The following is an 18,763-nucleotide window of genomic DNA, read 5'->3' on the forward strand; positions in this document are numbered from 1 at the left end:
TTTAGATTCGTTTTTCTTTTTTCCCTCTAAACTATTCAGATTAGATAAAACTTGATTTAACCTTCCCACTTAATAAACGTGTGCTACAAAAATACCAAAGGGGATTTTGCCTATACCAATGGGTAAAACAACAACAGTGCAGCGTTCTATACAGGCACTGCCACTTGAAAATATTAGCAAAGTCATATCAACTTAAAGTTGAAAGAATAGAACACTGCATAATTAGAAAAGATAAGAGGGTGCTTTCTGACTAGATCACCACAACAAAATAAACCAAACAACAAACAAGACACTATGTAAATGGACACCACCTCAAGATTGAGAGATCAAAAGAGAGACAAAGAGACTTCTTTCTCCTACAACTTCGAAAATTCTAAGTCAAAATGGCCCATTGGGATGGATTTTTCTTTCTCCTACATAGCCATCTAAACTGGCTTCTTTTAACTTAAAAGGGTAATAAGCATAAGAGTCAGCTATTGATATTTTTTGCAGGATATGTACCCAACACTAACTGCCAACAAAGTAAATGCTAGACAACAACCACAACATCCCTACATCTATCAGCTATTTGACCACATCACCAGCCACGGTCAATGCCACGGGCAATTGGTGAGATACAACGCAAAAAAGGTAAAGTCGAAAATGGATGACCTATTTACCTCAGAAGATGCAACTAGGAAAAACTATAATGTTACCTCACCAATTAAATTGCACCTGTCCTCCTGCGCTTCTTTCCCGCAGAAGTCTCACTTCCTTGTGCTTTAGCAGCAGCAGATCCCAAATCCAGCTTCTTCCCAGAACCCTTGCTTTCCTGAACTTTCAACTTAGCCTTCTCGGAAGACTCCTTACCAGAACCCTCATTTTCCTGAACCTTTGACTTCGCCTTCTCAGATGAGTCCTCCTTCTCAGAACCCTCGCTCTCCTGAACCTTCAACTTAGCCTTCTCGGATGACTCCAGCTTCCCAGAAACTTCGCTTTCCAGAACATTCGACTTATCCTTCTCAGATGAATCCACCTTGTTCCCAGAAACCTCACTCTCCTGAACATTCGAGGTAGCCTTCTCGAATGACTCCAGCTTCTTCCCAGAACCCTCGCTCTCCTGAATCTTCGGCTTGGCCTTCTCAGATGACTCTAGCTTCCCCCCAGAACCCTCGCTTTCCTGAACCTTCGGCTTAGCCTTCTCGGATGAGTCCAGCTTCTTCCCAGAAACCTTGCTTTCCTGAACCTTCGACTTAGCCTTCTCGGATGACTCCAGCTTCTTCGACTTAGCCTTATCTGATGACTCCAGCTTCTTCGACTTAGCCTTATCTGATGACTCCAGCTTCTTCCTAGAACCCTCAGTGTCCTGAACTTTTGACTTAGCCTTCTCGGATGACTCCTGCCTCTTCCCAGAATCCTTGCTTTCCTGAACCTTCGACTTAGCCCTCTCAGACGAGGCCACCTTCTTCCCAGAACCTTTGCTATTCTGAACCTTCACCTTAGCCTTCTCGGACGAACCAACAGTCACCTTTGCTTCATTACCAGATTTAGGTGTGGCAATGCGCCTTTTACGCTTCTTGCCAGCAGTAGTGTCATCCTCTGATGTGGCAGTGACGTTTCTGGAGCGACTCATCGATATCCTATCAGGCTTTGAGGTTTCATCCACACCAGAAAGAGCATCAATAGACTTTGCATCAACCTCACCACTACCTTCCTTTTTATTCCTAGTTCTACCTTTAGGCGTCTTCTCTTCTTTATTCTTTATTGAAGCTTTCTCTATCGATTTGCTTGAGCTTTTAGAGCCATCATTATCATTAGATGGCGCAACAGTTTTTGATCCGCCTTTTGATCGGCCTTTACCCTTTGGATGATCCCCCTCTTGACCACCACTCGACTCCTTGCCACTGTAAAAAAAAGGAAAAAGAAAGAAAATATAAGGATCATTCATTATGGAATGACTCACTAACTAACATAAATGGTTAGTGCAGCTAGCTTGTTAATTTACCTTTTTGACGGTGTTTCCTCCTTTGATTGTTTTGGAGGACGACCTCCACTTCCCTTGGGTTTTTTAATCTCCAGCCTGCCAAAAGGCAGCCAGATAAAAGAACCAAATCAGCAGAGCTTCAAGTTTGATTAAGTCAGAATAATCTTCTTACAGAAAAAGGAAATCCAAAGAAAAGACCACCAAATGTGTAGTGCGCTTTTCATGTTTTTCAGTTTCCTGTTTCCAATTTTCATCAAGTTCTATGCAATTGAAAGCACCTTGGGATGGCCTTCATTAGTTTTGTTTGCTTGCAATCTCTACATTTATGTAAAATATATTAATAAATAACTTATAACTTTGTCTTTCCATTTTTCGTTTTTCTTCCTTGAACTACGGCGAGTTCGCGAACCAACAAAAATGAAATTAAAAATGTCAACCCCAAAATGCCTTCAATGTCATAGAACTTGATGAAAACAAAAATGGAAATATAAATCAAGTCAAATGCACCCAGTTTCAGTATGCTTCTTTCACATGCAACCAAACACAAGAACTAACAAACAAAGACAGTAGATTTTACAAATTAGCACTGGGTACACCAAAAAAATCTCAAGATGCATGCTTCGGATCTAGGACTAAATCAAGGTTTTGCACACCCCAGTGCTTTGGCATCCAAGTCGATCTATCAAATGAAATCAGTTGACAATTGGCACAAAAAATACTTCTTTGGGGGGGAAAAAAACACTTACACTTCTGAAACATCAGGACCCAAAACATCCTTCACTTGTCCCTGCTGAAAGAGCAAATGAAATTTGAAATTAAAAAGAATAACAAGACAAGTGATAGTCAAATGAATCATGGTATGTTACACACCATAACAGTTTTCGAGCCACCTTCAATAAGTTCCCATCGCTCTTTCTTAAGACGCAATATCTCCACATCTCCATCATCATAAATAATCTGTAGAAACAAATACAATAATTAAATACTAAAAGAAATTATGTTGCAGACAAAGCTGTAAAGATTTAAAACAAGCATATAGATGAATCTACCCACCTTATGCATTTTTGACGAAGGATCGAATGACTCAACCGAACCATCGTAAAACCTGCAAAACACAAAATGCTCGAACTCTGAAAAGGATTACAAGATGTAACAGTTATTCACAGTAACTTGGCATATCTCAAGCCCAGCGAAGCAAATAACGGCAGACCAATTTGGAAACGTGTCATAAGTTTTTCCAAGTTTGCTTGAAAAGCAAGCATCAGATGGTAAAACGAATTGAAAATCAAAAAAATCAATCTGCTGCATTTATCAGATATGGCATCTAATATTTATTTCGCATCTACCAAGAATGACAATCTGTTTAAATATGACATGTACCATTTGTGCTTCTATTTAATGATGCGTATATGAATGTTGCCATTCTAAAAACTACAGAAGCAAACCTTTTGACTTCGGAGTTTGAAGGATGTCTTAGTTATTGTTTTAAAAACTGTCTCCTGCTGCCAACATAAATTGGCAGGCACTGAAATCAGAGAGAGAGAATTTATTTAAACTAGTACCAAATCCTGTAAAATCAATACTCTCATCAGCTATCCAAAAGAAAATTCTAAGACCTTCACAAACAGATATCCAATATCGAACCCTATCATATAATTAAATATCCATTACCCCCAAAGGAAACTCTAAGCTCCATGAATAAATATTCAATATCTACTCCTGACATATAATATAAGCTTCTGCACTGGAAAGCTTACAGAAGCCAAGTGTATTGGCAGTCGGTAACTAACTTATTTTAGAAATAGCTATTGATGGCATTGAAAACTGACTAAAAGATGGTGAAGAAACACAAAAGTTGCAAGATGAAATGAAGCGATAGCAGAAGAAGACTCAAATGGTTATCAAAGAATTTCTAATCCCTAAGGGCCTTCTGTCTAATGGCATCAAGATTCAAGACCATGTCCAATAGGCTATCTTCTCAACGATAATTGTCATGGTGAGACATCTATGATTTAGTCAAAATGCCATTCCTGTTATTTCTTATAGATGGGAACCACCATATGGACATCCCACTTAAAATGGATAGCTTTCGCATAAATAAGAACTAATCCCCAGGTGTATCCTATTTAAAACTATCCATCTAATTTACTCTAGACTCTTGAGTCCTAAATGAAAACTTTATTTGATAGACTTGCCTATTTATAAATGTTCGCAAGCATTGGCATATTATATTAGACTCCAAATATCCGCGCTCGATAGTACTCCTGTGAATATGCGTGTGGACTGGCTCATACAAGGACCTTAAGAAGTCATGTAATTAAACATTCCAAAAGAGAACATCCTCACGATTCGCCAACCAAGTTGAATGCCAGCCTACCAAAGTCGGCATCCCTAGCTTGTACTAAGTGATTTAGGAATCTGATCAATTAAGCTATTATATCATTCATAATTAGAAAGCGAAGCTACATTCAATCCTTGAATTTGACAAACTAAGATTTTGTCCAATCAGTTTCGGGCTACTTGCTAATTTCTGTAGACATGCTAAAATAAACTATGTTTCTCACCTCTGCATGGTATGAAACTGCTATACTTGTTGTGCACCTAAAATTTTCCTGGAGGACTTGATGCACAAGCGATACTACAACATGCAAAAAAGTGCCCACCAGTAATATTTTATGAGGTTCCGGATCCTACTCGAATTGCTTTTGAAGAATCAAACCATAACAATGCTTACCTTACTTAGAAGCCATAATCTAATGAAACATCAATTAAACTAACAATTGAAACATCAATTAAGCTAACAATTGCAACATGTCAAATTATGATTACATTTACAGCAAAAAGATGGCCATGAAAATTTGTTTCCAACTACAGACTACCTAAACAGCGAACAGAAGAATCGTATGTAAGATCATGCATATCGAACACAAATAGAGCCTACAAAAACAGAATAGCTGCTATTGCGAATAAGATAAGCATGTAAAGAAAATAACTAATATTAACAAAAACAATACTCATAAGACTCGCAAAGTAGACTAATTTATATGCTGGTTGTACACCAATAAATCAATAGCAGAAAAGTGAACAATACTTCACATAAAACATCAATAATTTAATTAAGGCAAAGAATACAGTAATAACAAATGTGTACAGAAATAGCAGAAAAATTAATGATACTTCACATAAAACATCAATAATTTTAATTAAGGCAAAGAAATTAGTAATAACAGATGTCTAGAGAAATCTAACTTACGTTTGATCTTCTGGCCACCATACTTTAATCCTTGAACCAACAAGGCGCTCGTTAAGGTCTTTCTTCTGCCTTGATGCTGAAGCCTATCAAAAGCAAGGTATTTTAATCAACAAATTATGTAGTTCAGCGGGTAAAGTTAAAGGTTTGAAGAACTACAAAACAAGTCAAAGAAATAATACAAATTGTGAAGCATGAAAAAATTGTTAAGCAAATAGTTACCTGCGAAATTTTAATATAATACACATGCTAACTGGTTAGATTAAAATGTACCAAAGCAATGGAAGATGCATGAAGTACTTTCTGCTTTAGGATCAAACACAAGCTACAATGCAGAACAGCACCTGATAAAGTAAATATAGTAGTCCAATACTACATGTTTCAATAATATCGGAGATGAATCCATAATAATTTATCAAGATTCTCACAAAAAGGCTTCTATGCGTTTAAGTTATTCTAGTATGCAATGAGTGGGAAAACTTAGATAATACTTCAATAACAATGCGAAATTCACTCGTACAAATCAAACACTCAAGCTCCCATGAAGAGATAAAGTACAGAAACTAGGATAATACTTCAATACTTCTTAATAAAAATGCCAACCCAACATGAAAAGGAGAAATATAGAAGATAATATTTTTCAAATGGCATAAAAAAAAAAAAAATCCGCCATATAATCCTTGCAGGCTGGAGTTAACATTTGTTTTTACAATAAATCACCAGCATGAGCTTTAAGACTCATATTAAACCAGCATACCACTTCAGATACAACAAATGTACTGATGTTTCAGTATGTAAAACCATAACAGCAACACATGAGAGCACATCAACGCAGAATTGCGCTATTCATGAAAACTGTTAAATAGACAATTCCAAAGGTTAAAAATAATAATAATAAGTAAGAGAACATCACAAGCTTCTTCAACTGAAAATTTTTTAAATTAATAAAAATATTTTAAAGAAACTAAAGTTTCTCGGCTCCCAAACTTTATAGTAGAACCAAAGATAACTTCTACATCTTAGATTAGGAATAGCAAGCACAAAGATAAGATGCGGAACCTCTTCACTCCCATGGCCACGCTTTTTCTTAGATCCACCACTCTCTCCCAAGATGCCTTTTTCTTTCCCAAATGCCTTCATAGCAATCTCACGCGAAATCATTTCCTGCATAAGATACATAACGACACACTAATTATTCACTGCGACAGAGAAAATCAAGAAACCTAAAGAAATTAATGGGGAAAAGACAAATATGGACACAAATTCGATTTCCAAGTTCAATACTACAACTACCTTCCATAAGGCTAAATTTAAGAGATGCATTCCAGCCTACAGGTCACATATAGAGAAGGTATGAGAATGAATTTTATATAAGAAGCATGATAATGGGAGTAATAAGAAGAGAAGTTAAATGCCTCATGGGATATCAAACAGATGAAAAGGTAGGTTCACAAAATGCAAATATCCCGTTATTCATGTCAAACATACAATCAAAAGCAAGAAAAATATAAATGGCCAAAGGAAAATATAACTAAAGGACACCAGCCATGATGTTTGGCACTTTGGCTGATAGAAGTTAAGAGTACAACAATGAGGGAACACGTAAGAGAAACCAGAAAATAGATACAAGAATAAGAAATCATTTCTGATATCACCAGAGACTCATTCAAAATTGCAACTAGTTTTGCGGTGCATGGGCCAAAAGCCATGCACAAAGAAACTATGTGATACATAAGCTTTTGAGGTTACTTTATTCCTTGAAACTATCTATAATGACACAAGCTTCTAAGGACTTGGACGAAGAAATACTTTAATTTCAAGCAGAACTCAAGACTCGATTCACATTCATTGATCCTTACACCCACGCAAAAGGGTTTACCTACACAAGTCTCATCTCAAAAGAAATCAAGTGGAATCTACCATATGAATGATGTTACACCATCATATCCATCCCGAGTTATTTCAACAGCAGCTATATCTTTCCTAATCACCCCAGGACACACCATTTAACTGACAGCACAGCAATAATTTCTACATTTAGGTCTTTTACTGGGTTTTTTAAAGCATGGCCTAAGCATCGAGATCCACCAAAGGGGACTTTACTAGCTGGACCACTTACACATTATTTGCCTACTCTTCGTTTTTGTCCTCCATACAAGTCTCATCTCCAAAGAAATCAAATTAAGTCTTGTGATAAAGCCAAAGGAGTGCAGCATCAATAACAGGAGGTATCAGGTAAGTCACCAAGAACCTAAAGGGTTTTCTCTTCTCTGCTCAATTCCCTAATAAAGGCCTACTTTATAATTAGTTTGATTTGGATGAAGTATTTTATTTACAAAATCCAACAAGTTCTAATAATCCCTAACAGAACATGCCATCAATTTTACTTACCGTACATCTGAGCCAATTATAAATTTTATGAACTATGGGTTAAAGAAGCATAATTTTATTAGCCTTAATGTGCGGGCTGTGTCATGTGACAAGGCAAGGATCACTAATTACAAAGTTACCTTTAAACTGACATCTTCAGATGCATCTTCTTCAGAGTTGATCTTTTCATTCCGGTTCTTAAAGTTGATTTTTCGCCGTTTTTGTGATGATTCTCCGTCAGCAATCTTTTTTGCCGACCCTTCTTTTTCTTTCTGCCTCTGTACTTTCGGCTCCACATCAGTTATCACAATGCCATGTGTTTTATCATCCAGCTGTTCCTTTTTAGATGAGCGCCTTGAAGGCTTTCCTTCTGAATCATTAACAGCCTCCAAATCCTTACTAATATTTGTATGTTTGGACGGTAATTTCTCATCCTGTACTTGCCCTTTTGCCCTGGCTCTCCTCCTTCCAGATGAAGCTGTATTGTCAGCTTCAGAACTCTCCCCAACTCTTTCGGAAGATCCTATTGATCTAAGAGGTCGACCCTTTCTTGAAGCTGAATCAGAAGTTACATTATGAGGCTTCAGAACGGTCTGAAGGTCAACTGTTTTTTTGAAACCCACTGGAACAGATGATTCAATTTTATTACCAGATGTACCATCAGGTTGAGCATCATCACCTTGTTTTCCACGACCTTTCCTCCTGCCAAGTACTACTGGTGTTTCATTGTCACCATCGGCCATAGAATGGTCTTTTGTCTCCGCTTCATTGTTGGGTAAAGTACTCTTTGATTGCCCACTGCGACGAGATTTCCCAGATTTCTCTTTAGGATGAGCTGGTTCTTGCAGGGATTCGCCATTACCTACTGCAACTGTACCATTGCTCACCGCAGATCTCGATAACTTATTTGAAGTAGCACCATCTTCTTCAGGATCACCTGCTTTTTCCTCCACCTTTGTAGATTCCTAAATGTGTGTGGAAATTAAGCATTTTCGCACTTAAATCAAAAGGAGTGTAAAAACACTATGGAAATAAACAATTTAACTATAAAAAAAAAAAATTGAAGTCATTTATGGTAGTTGCAAACAAAAAACCCAACACTGAAAGTCATTTCTGATAGTTGCACACCTGAGGAAGCTCATCGGAAACAGTCCTCTCAGACTGTTTGCTATCATCTGCCTGAAGAATAAAACCAGATTATCAGAAAACTAACCAAGTTAAATTGCATATTCTATTAGAAAACGACTAATAACTAAATTCTTGACAGACAATGCAGTATGTTAGCTCTAGAAACATAGCAGTTACATCAAGCATGAGCTAAGCCTGCTAGTGTAAATAAAATGACGAGAAGTGGAGCACAATAGTCATCAGTTATCACAAATTTCATGTGTACATAACATAATTAACAACTTAGAATTGATACCGACATAGACTAGTGCTGATGTCGCTGCTCACAAAGCAAAAGCTAAAACAAGCACGGTCAGTACATATATAATTATAGAAACTTCAAAGGCAATACTGCCAAAATATATTTGTAGCAACAAATTCAGGGAAACAATTAACAACAAATATTAAAATACGAACTAACCAACAATATCCAAGAACAAAAACAGGAAGAAGAACGAATCCTGTAGTGCTCATTGTTTTAGCTAGCTCAACATTTTGTGTTTCCACACAACATTTTTCAGCCCAAATGAGTATCAAATGCCATAGGTTAGCTATAACGGAGATGTTTTAATGGAGGTTCCAATAATAAACAAATAAAGTCCCGCTTTCAATATCAACAGGGAACAATATATTCTGTAGCTCCAATCTCTACAGATACTAAATGGGTGGAAAAAGTTTCAAATATAAACTATTTAAGACATTCCACAACCATTAATTGTGTAAATTTCAGGATTAAACTGGGAAAGGAAGAAAATACCAGCGGTAGTTCCGAGAACAACTAAAGGAATTTGTAGAAGAAATATTGGTAGAAGAGGTAGAAGACGCACTGGTGGTCGCTCTAAGAACAATTAGAGCAACTTGTAGAAATGTGGAAGAAGAGGTAGAAGATGCAAATGACAAATGACGATAGAACGACTTGATTTCTGGATCCTTCCTGTGCCATACTTATCAACAACCTACTTGACATAAAAAGAAACACTAGACAATTCAATCACTTTTCAATCCCATTTATCACCGCAATAAGGCCCTTTTAAAACCGTAAAATAAATCGAAAATTTTGTAGTAACCCCTGTAGAACTGTTATACAGGAAATCAAATTCCACTACTATCATCCTCTCTTAAAATCTCAATCAATTCTAACGACAACCAACTACGCCTCTCTAGATGATAATATTTATTTCAAAAGTAGAAATAGACTCGCTATGCCCAGCCGTGAAATTACAAATCTGAATCATGAAATCAACTCAAAGAACTTGACCACGATACTATCCAGACTGAGATTATACCCAAATGACCACCGACTAACACAAATTGATTAGACCTGCTGTGGGACAGCTACGCATGTCCCTCCTTTCCGAAAAAAGGCACATCATGTACAATGTGCAATACAAACTTGTAAATTGCATCTCGTACATAAAAAATGCTAAACCTTATTAGTGAAATAGAAAATTATATATGAATGACAAATACAAAGATATTCATATAAAAAAATATAGTGTGTAATATGTACGAGCTTAGAACAGTAGAAATTACAAGAAATTTGACATAAATATTTCAGAGTCATTAGTTATTTATGGCTCATTGGTGCCTTTACTATGGCCTTAGCCATGAAAAATGCAACAAGACCTTGCCTTTTTTTGCCTATCCAACAAAAGCAAATATTGCAGTATATACAAAACAATATCAGAAAGAGATAACAAGGAGAAGAAATACAAGATCTTTTCACTTCACATGGCAAATCGTCAAGGAAAAAGGGAACACCTATGAAATCTTCAGGGAATAGTAATAATCTAAATCAGGTTTACCATAGGTCGTGTATACCATAGGTCGTGGGATCAAATGTTCATCAACAAATAAGAAGACACTAGTTAAGAAAATCAACATCATAAACGCATGCATCTTTGTGTTCCACATATACCATATTCTCCCTAGCATTTTATTATCCTCAATGAGGCCACTACTTTCGGTAATATTAGCAAGTCTTTAAATATGTATCATAGTTCTGTACAGAAGCAAAGAACATCAAAGGGTAGTTTGAGACAGACATCATAATATCCATATATAAGGTACTACTATATTGAAGAAACCTTAATGACGAGATGTCCCCTTGCTTTCTACAGTACATGTCAGGTTGTCGAAGGTTAAATAGAGCGAGCCAACAACATATGATTATATAGTTGTATATTAGGATACTATGCTAGAAAAACATGAGATGATATACAAAGCTCAGATGAAATTTTATCCATAACTAGTAAACCCATCTCTGCACTTATATTCATCTCGGAGGATTCATATTTGAGAGGTTAGAAGACTTTCTATACCCGTACCCTTCCTTTTTATTTATGTAATTTTTATACCGTATCTTCAACTATAGTGTCCTACATTTTATCAACACTAGACTATTAACATGAAGCTTTGAACCAGAAAAGAGAGTTATTACATCATTTTAGACTGCTATACAATTCCAATAAGTGTAAGGATATCTTTATCTCACAACAAGATCAGTTTCCATTGTTGCAGCGTATCATGCCCATGCCATCTAGTCTGTACAACTCTTAAATGGTGGTCCCAGACATGCACAGCACACACAACCATGCGATTCAGCTAAGCAGTCAACACGTATGTACGGCAATAAGCTATTAAGGCACCAAAAATGCAGTTCATGATGCAGAATCTACATTCTTTCCAGGCTGCAGAATTATGAAATACTAAATCTACAACAGAATCAACAAGTTCATTCATAGCCTAGGAGAAAAATTGACAAAATAAACTCACCCCAGAAACATCATTCTGCCCTGCAGTGTCGGCATTCTCATCGCACAGAGAGCTAACTATCTTACTATACTCATTTAAAGGAACATCAGATGGCTTAACGAATTCCACAAAGGCTGGTTTTAGTTTCTCAACACAGTTACCAATTACTTTCTCTCCAAGTCTGAACGAAATTGGCAAAACTTCCTGAGAAACAGATAAATTTACATAGAATTTAAGTGAGACAATTGCATAATCACATTCAACTAACGGATGATGACCCCACTAACAATACATACCTTGCCGCCCTTCCTCACACTATCTAGAAGGCATGAGACAAGTTCTTTGGAAATATCTTCGCTTTCCTCTATCACAAGCGTCATTATTGTCTCCATAGAAGAGAAAATACTTTCTGGATGGTTTGAACTGAAAATAAAAACATGTGCACTTCAATAGCAAATACACAAGCAATTATTCAGGGAACAATCAGATTGGTGAGTTTGAAACAGCACCATACTTAAGAGACTGGTCCATCGTACTCAATATAAATATTGCTATAGCATGCTATACAATCTTTAAGGATAAAAAATTTCAAATTAGAGACAACGATTTCTCAAGATAACCTAATATAAAGGAGGAAATCTTATAGAGCCTATAGAAAAGAACAATTCTTCTAACAAGAAGTGGTGTGACCGATCGACTTAAGCGTTCGAATGGCGTTTATTGAAGGTATCAAACAAAAATATTTCTCATTCTCAATTTTCCCTTTGGATAGCTGTGCAAGACAGTTAGTTGTTTCAATCAAATGGCCTAACAAATGTCCTTACGAAACCACCTAAAAGATTCATTCTTCTGATTTTGTTAGCAACTAAAAGCATGACATTATATCTAAATAAGAAATCAATGATGATTCAAGGATTACATGATTGTCGCATAATGTACTCCTTAATTATTCAAATTTCAAAGTTAGATTTTCTGAGCCGGCCATGCTGCCGGATGCCGAGCGATGCCTGCATGTGACACAGAGTAGCGCAGTAATAATTGCACACAACATGCCAATTTTGTCGTTATGTGTGACTAGAACACTGTGTTGGCATGCCGTACCATTCCAGTCATCCTTGTTTCAAATTAAAAATTTCATGTTCGAGCCGAAATACTTCAGGTTATGGGTAAGGGCATGTTTGGTTGGCCAAAAGTGAAGCATCGAAAGTGGCATGTTTGGTTAGCCGAAAGTGAACCATCGAAAGTGACACTTTTGGAAAGTGACGTCTTAGCGGTTATTTGGTTTGCGAAAGTGAATATGAAAGTCACTTTACAAAAGTGGGCCAACAAAGTGAGTTATAACTAAATCTCACTTTTTTTACTTTAGCTCAAAAAATTCGGAAGTCACCGAAAGTATAAGGATTAGCTAAGAGGTTATATTTTGGTCTTAACTTTGATCTTTGAATTTATTTTTAAAGTTGAATTTCACTTTAAATTTGAATTAAAATTGTGATCACATTTTGAATTTTGTTTGTAAATTCAAATTTAACATAAAATTTTTATATTCAAATTTGTGACTTTATATTTAAATTTAAAATTTAAAATCTTTATTTTCATTTAAATATGAATTCTAGAATTTAAATTTAAATTTTCAAATGTAAAATTTTAATCAAATTATTTTTAGCTAAGAACTTCAGTTTGAACTTTGAATTCAAATTGTTCCAACTATAAATTCAAACTATTGACTGATATTGAATTTAAAATTTAAATTTTTACGTTGAAATTCAAATTCAAATTTAAATTTGCAATTTACATTTAATTTCAACAATGAGTTTCAGTTTGAATTTTGAATTTATGAATTCAAATGTTCAGTTTGAATTGTAATTTAAACTCAAATTTTAATTTTAATTTAAATATTAATTTAAATTGTGAATTCATATTTGAATTCAGAATTTAAGATCAAAGAGTAAATTAAAACATGATTTACATTATAAATTCAAATTATGAATTCAAATTTGAATAAATGTTCTAATTTCTATGTAGAAATTTTATTTTAGAATTTAATTTCAATTATGAGTTAAAACTTAAACTTTAAATTCAAATTGTTAATTTAATTTATGTCTTAAATTTTAATTATAAATTCAACTCAGATTTATGTTTAAATTTCAATTTTAAAATATAATTTTCAATTCTAAATAATTTTAATTTTAATTTTTTAATTAAATTGTGAGTATAAGTCGTTTGTTTATACTTTCACCTCTTTATATATAATTAAAGAATCAAAATTACAAAAATATAGTTTTTCATGTTTCACTTTATAGCCAACCAAACAATCGAACCGAAAACTCACTTTTGTAAAAGTCACTTTTGCAAAAGTGACTTTTTTTACTTCAGTTACTTTCAGGCAACCAAACATGCCCTGAAGGTAACCATAATTACAATAAAATTATGACATAAACAGGCTTAATTTCCGGCACCATGTGCAGCTTGAGAGAAGGAACAAAAATGTTTCAAATTATTGCTGTCTCACATTGACACAAAACAAAGCCCACATAACTGGACCATAGCTACAGTAGCAACATTAGGTAGTTATTCATGAATCCCCCTCTAATGGCAACTAGCAAAGAAGGCTAGGACGAAAATAAATCAAATATAGAACCATTGGCAAATATATATACCTTATTGTCTTCAGAAAATTGCGGAACATGTCTAGAATAAGGTCATCACATTCAAGATCCAACATCACAACACAAGATCGGACCTTCGCGACAGTTTCAAGAATGGAAACTCTTCTCGGATATGAACGACTAGACATGTCATCCAACTTATCAAAGGATTCCACAATTCTTTGAAATACCTCCTGATATTCAGTCAAAAAATAGATGTAAACAAATTTATGAGCTCAAAGTAGAAATATTAACACCTTTGTGATATTAAGTACCAGATCAAATTAAATTAGCAGTGACAAAAGTTGAAAGGAAAATATACCTTCATTACATCATCATCATATGGAGCATCAGGTGCTGTAATTCTGGTTATTTCACTTATACATGAAGCTACAGCAACTCTTACATCCATATTATCATGTCTCAGAATGGCGTTCGCAACTAGGGCTTTCATTGCAGGACGAATTGCATTTGACATCGACTGGGAAGGTGATTGTTCCACTCTTGATAAAAGGGTTTCGATTTCCTGGATGCAAGAACGAAACAATGTTACATGCAAACGATTTTTGAAACAATTCCATGAGAAAAGCAAGCACTGCCATAACCTGATTTAATGACCAGTTAAAACTGAACGCAGTCATTATCCTTTAATAATTTAGAGAAAGATGTTACTTTAGTTGAAAGCATAGCTGAGTTTGCAAGATTGTGCACTAGAAACCTAAGAAAAGGAAATGTCGTTTCAAAACTTTGCACACCAAAATTGGGAGCTGCAAAGGATATAAATAGGTAGCTTAAAACAGACATCAATAAAGTATTAAAATATTTGTAATCATCAAATTAAGCTAGAGTCCGCATGACAAACAAAGAATTTCATCCACATGCAATAACCAATAGGCCCAAAACCTTCAAAACAACTATGAACGAGAGTGATATATCGCAAAAGAAGTGCATTGATTTCTACCAGCACAAAAATAAAATTGTGAGCATTTCTTAATGGAGAGACTACCACACATGATTACAAACATATGGATACAGAAAAGAATTTCCAACATCCTCCTCAACCAATGTAGAGGAGTTCAGACTTGCAGACCAGCTATCCATGGAATAAGGAGAATATATTCAAAACCATGGTTTTAATTTCAGCAGCACAACTGTATTAATTTGCTAACGGCATCGTATGTGCCACGGGATGATACATGTCAATACTTGGCAAGGTTGGCATGAACCATAAGGGGAGACCATTATTAAGTGCCAGACAGTTCAAAATCGTCACCAGGCCAGCATAAAACAGCCGAACGGTTGGCCCAGAACTTCTTGTTCCAGCCTGAAATAGTCAAGTGGAAGGCTATTGGATACAATATCATAGCACTACGCTTTATATCACTTTTACTACTTTCGTTATTGTGCGCCTATTTTCTTCACACTGGTACCCTGAGGTGAAATCCGGTGATTCCAACACATTTTCTCAGGAGATGAAATCAAACCCATTAGTCAGCACCTACGACTTGTTTGGACTAATATAATTTCTATAAAAGCACCACCAGTTGAGCAGAAAATTTCACTCAGGATGTTCTAAAAAGAAATGCATGAACCACGTATGCAGCTGCATATGCAACTGCAGCCCCATTATGATTGCATGAGCACAGGGCTTAAAACTGCCCTATGAGCACAAAATTTCTTATTTAGAGTTTGCAAACACTAGATTGAGCGTAATGCGTACGTGATACATTTATGGCACTAGAATCCAGTTATATATCTTTTCTTTAATTAAAATTTTTCCAATGTTACATTTCTAGAAAGTTGGGTTACTCATTACGTATCTATCATAGCTAGCATGTTTACTTGCTTTTATTGTACGTTAACGGTTTCATACGCACCAATATATACCTGCAGACCACGCGGCACTAAGAAGAATCCTAACTCACCACATAACACCGCCATATTTTAGAAATATATATTGTTTCTCAACTTTATTTGCTATATATCGATCCATTTCTAATTTAAAGACCATCATAATAGTGTTTTAAGTTAGATAAAATACTGCTGATAATTTTAACGTCGCGCCATATAGACGCACTTGGCAGCCATGCACATGCACATGCACACCGCTTCTGCGGTATGTCGTTATGCAGCGGCTTGCACATGCACACCGCTTCTGCGGTATGTCGTTATGCAGCGGCTTGACCGCTCACGAATTGTCGGCTTAAAAGTTGCTTCATGCAGCGGCTTGCACATGCACACCGCTTCTGCGGTGTGTCGTTATGCAGCGGCTTGACTGCTCACGAATTGTCGGCTTAAAAGTTGCTTCTAGATCTCCAATCAGCAGTTATTCGGATCAACGAATCTTCAAACCTGTAACTACAGAATCAGCAAATTGCTGGTCGGAGAATAGTAATAGCGCGAAAATTCAGTCTCCAGCAAAAATTCACCACGTTTATGCAAAATTCTACTTCCAGGATCAGCATTAAGCCAGTTACATAACATTTATGCAACATGCAAAAGTGTCTCTAAAATGCAAGAAATAATGATATTAAAACGATTAACAAGCACCCATGAGCTCGCCTCACTGCTTCAGCACTACAACAAATCACATTGAAGATGATAATTATAATCATTTCGAGTGATAAAACATAAACTAGATGCGCGAATCGAAACCAATTTCCAAGAGGGGAAAAGGAAAAGAACTAACAGGACAACATATACAAATAAATGGATCAAGCATTGAAAAAAAAAAAAATCAAGTAATTCCACGCATTAACCCATTGAAACGATCAGCGCAAGCAAGGATTTGTAGCAAAAAATCAAAGGAAAAGGAGAAAAAGCAAAACATAGGCTGCTTACATCGAGAAGCGCAAGGAGCTCATCAACATCACCGGGCGGCGACCCGAGCCTCCCCCCGACCTCCCGAAGCCGCTCCTCGAGCTCTTTCTCCGCGTTCGCCATGGCTCTTATATAAATTAAAAGATGTTTTTTTCCTTTTTGATAACCTCCACATTTACACACACACACACACACCCCCACACACACACACAGAGAAACCTAGAGTTAGGGTTAGGGTTAGGGTTTGGGAACAAGAACCCAAGGGAGAACGACGACACTCGCTCACCTCCTCCTCCTCGTCCTCCTCTTCTCCTCTCTCTCTCTCTCTCTCGCTCGCTCGCCGTACTTATAGCATCCTCCTTGTCTTATATTGGGGTACGCTGAGTCATTGTAATAAATGGGGGAGTGTATCTGAATGGCGAGGAGGGGATATGAATATCATCGCTTCAATCGTTGCTGAGTTTATACACACAGGTGAGAGAGAGAGAGAGAGATAGAGAGAGAGAGAGTATTCGCGTGTGTGTGTGTGCTGTGTCTTAAGAGAGAGAGGGAGAGAGGGGGGGATGGGGTGAGGAGCGTGAATGGGGAGGGTGCGGACGGGGGAAGGATTATGGAATGGGGTTAAGAAACGAGGGGTTGGCGTCCGCAACGGGCATTTTCGCTTCTGCATTGGCCTCCGCGTCCCACGTGGCAGCCGCATACCTCACCACTGCCGCCGTTTTTTTTTTTTTCCCCTGCTAAATTACAAAAAAATAAAAAAAAAACTTCTTATAAGTATTTATTTTTTTATATTTTATTTTTTAATAATTCAAATTTTTGTATTAATCTCTCTCCCCATCGGGATTCTATTATTATTTTGTCCATTTCTAACAATTTATATCAAAAATATGCTTCAAAATAACAGAAATATATTAAAATATTATTTTTTATTTTATAGAAGAACTAAGAAGAATTTGGTTATTTTGCCTTCTCTGCTAACGCCGTACCTTTCTAAAAATATTTCTAAACTTTTAAGAGAGTACAATATAAATTTTTGAAAATTAGAGAGAGAGAAAATAAAAAAATAGATATTTATAGAGAATTGTATATAATTTAGCCCTTTTTTTTAATATATAAAAACTTACCTGAATTATACATAATTTTAATTTAGTCAGCCAACACTTTAAAATTTTAATCTTACTATTTAATTCTTTATTTATTTAATTTAAGCCGGTCACCGATATATAATTTTAAATTTTAAATATGTTATTTATTTTTATAAATTTAATGAGTATATCTCATGTAATTTTTTCAGATTTACAAATTTATTAAAGTAAATAATAAGCTTAAATTTTGATGTTACAAAGTAGAAGAAGAGTAATAAAAAAGTTAAAAATGATTGCGGCGTTAAATCGAATACTCAAAAAGATGTAGATGTCATCCAGCTCGACAGAACTTAACCCATTCCGTTGCCAGTTTCCTACTGCGTTAAGCAGTAAAACTTAATTATTAAGTTGTGTAGTTTGTAAATTATTATATAATTTGTTTGCAAGAAAAATATTTCTTTAATTTTATATATTATTGATGCATTTATATGCATACTTTTAAGAGTGGGATCCTCTCACAAGGATAACATTATGGAGAATCCAAAATATTTGATATTACAAAGTGTAGTGTTGCAAATATTTTGGGGTAAACTTCAAATATCCCCATATGGTTTTATACTTTTTCACTTTAACACTCTGTGGTTTACAGTGTATCAAGTTAGCCCCTATGGTTTCGCACTTTTTCACTTTAGTATCATGTGGTTTAAAG

General features: G+C 35.7%; 1 protein-coding gene across 4 annotated transcripts; it reads right to left on the minus strand.

The window, feature by feature from the left end:
* LOC109725393 (neurofilament heavy polypeptide-like) lies at window positions 199-17,092 on the minus strand. 4 transcript variants are annotated; one of them, XM_020254584.1, is made up of 15 exons: window positions 16,991-17,092; window positions 14,472-14,675; window positions 14,162-14,343; window positions 11,801-11,927; window positions 11,526-11,708; window positions 8,712-8,762; window positions 8,263-8,548; window positions 7,724-8,139; window positions 6,273-6,377; window positions 5,217-5,299; window positions 3,017-3,068; window positions 2,834-2,920; window positions 2,710-2,753; window positions 1,985-2,059; window positions 199-1,883 (listed from the first exon to the last, which is right to left on the minus strand). In XM_020254584.1, the coding sequence occupies exons 1-15, from the start codon at window positions 17,090-17,092 to the stop codon at window positions 704-706; spliced, it is 3,177 nt and encodes a 1,058-aa protein (XP_020110173.1). In that variant the 3' UTR covers window positions 199-703. The 4 variants fall into 4 exon arrangements, with proteins under 4 accessions (XP_020110173.1, XP_020110164.1, XP_020110155.1 ...); XM_020254575.1 differs by having other exon boundaries at window positions 8,233-8,548; XM_020254566.1 differs by having other exon boundaries at window positions 2,710-2,750; window positions 7,724-8,548.

This window comes from Ananas comosus, linkage group 2 (assembly GCF_001540865.1).
Source record: "Ananas comosus cultivar F153 linkage group 2, ASM154086v1, whole genome shotgun sequence".
NCBI lineage: Eukaryota > Viridiplantae > Streptophyta > Magnoliopsida > Poales > Bromeliaceae > Ananas > Ananas comosus.

What these genes read in the sequence shown, in the direction of transcription:
- LOC109725393 (XM_020254557.1), bottom strand. Translation starts at nt 17,092, where the DNA reads ATGGCGAACGCGGAGAAAGAGCTCGAGGAGCGGCTTCGGGAGGTCGGG. An exon ending in GGCAGAATGATGTTTCTGGG is followed by an intron (nt 8,763 to 11,525) that starts GTGAGTTTATTT and finishes TTTATTCTTCAG; the next exon opens with GCAGATGATAGCAAACAGTC. An exon ending in GTGGCCATGGGAGTGAAGAG is followed by an intron (nt 5,300 to 6,272) that starts GTTCCGCATCTT and finishes TGCTTTTGATAG; the next exon opens with GCTTCAGCATCAAGGCAGAA.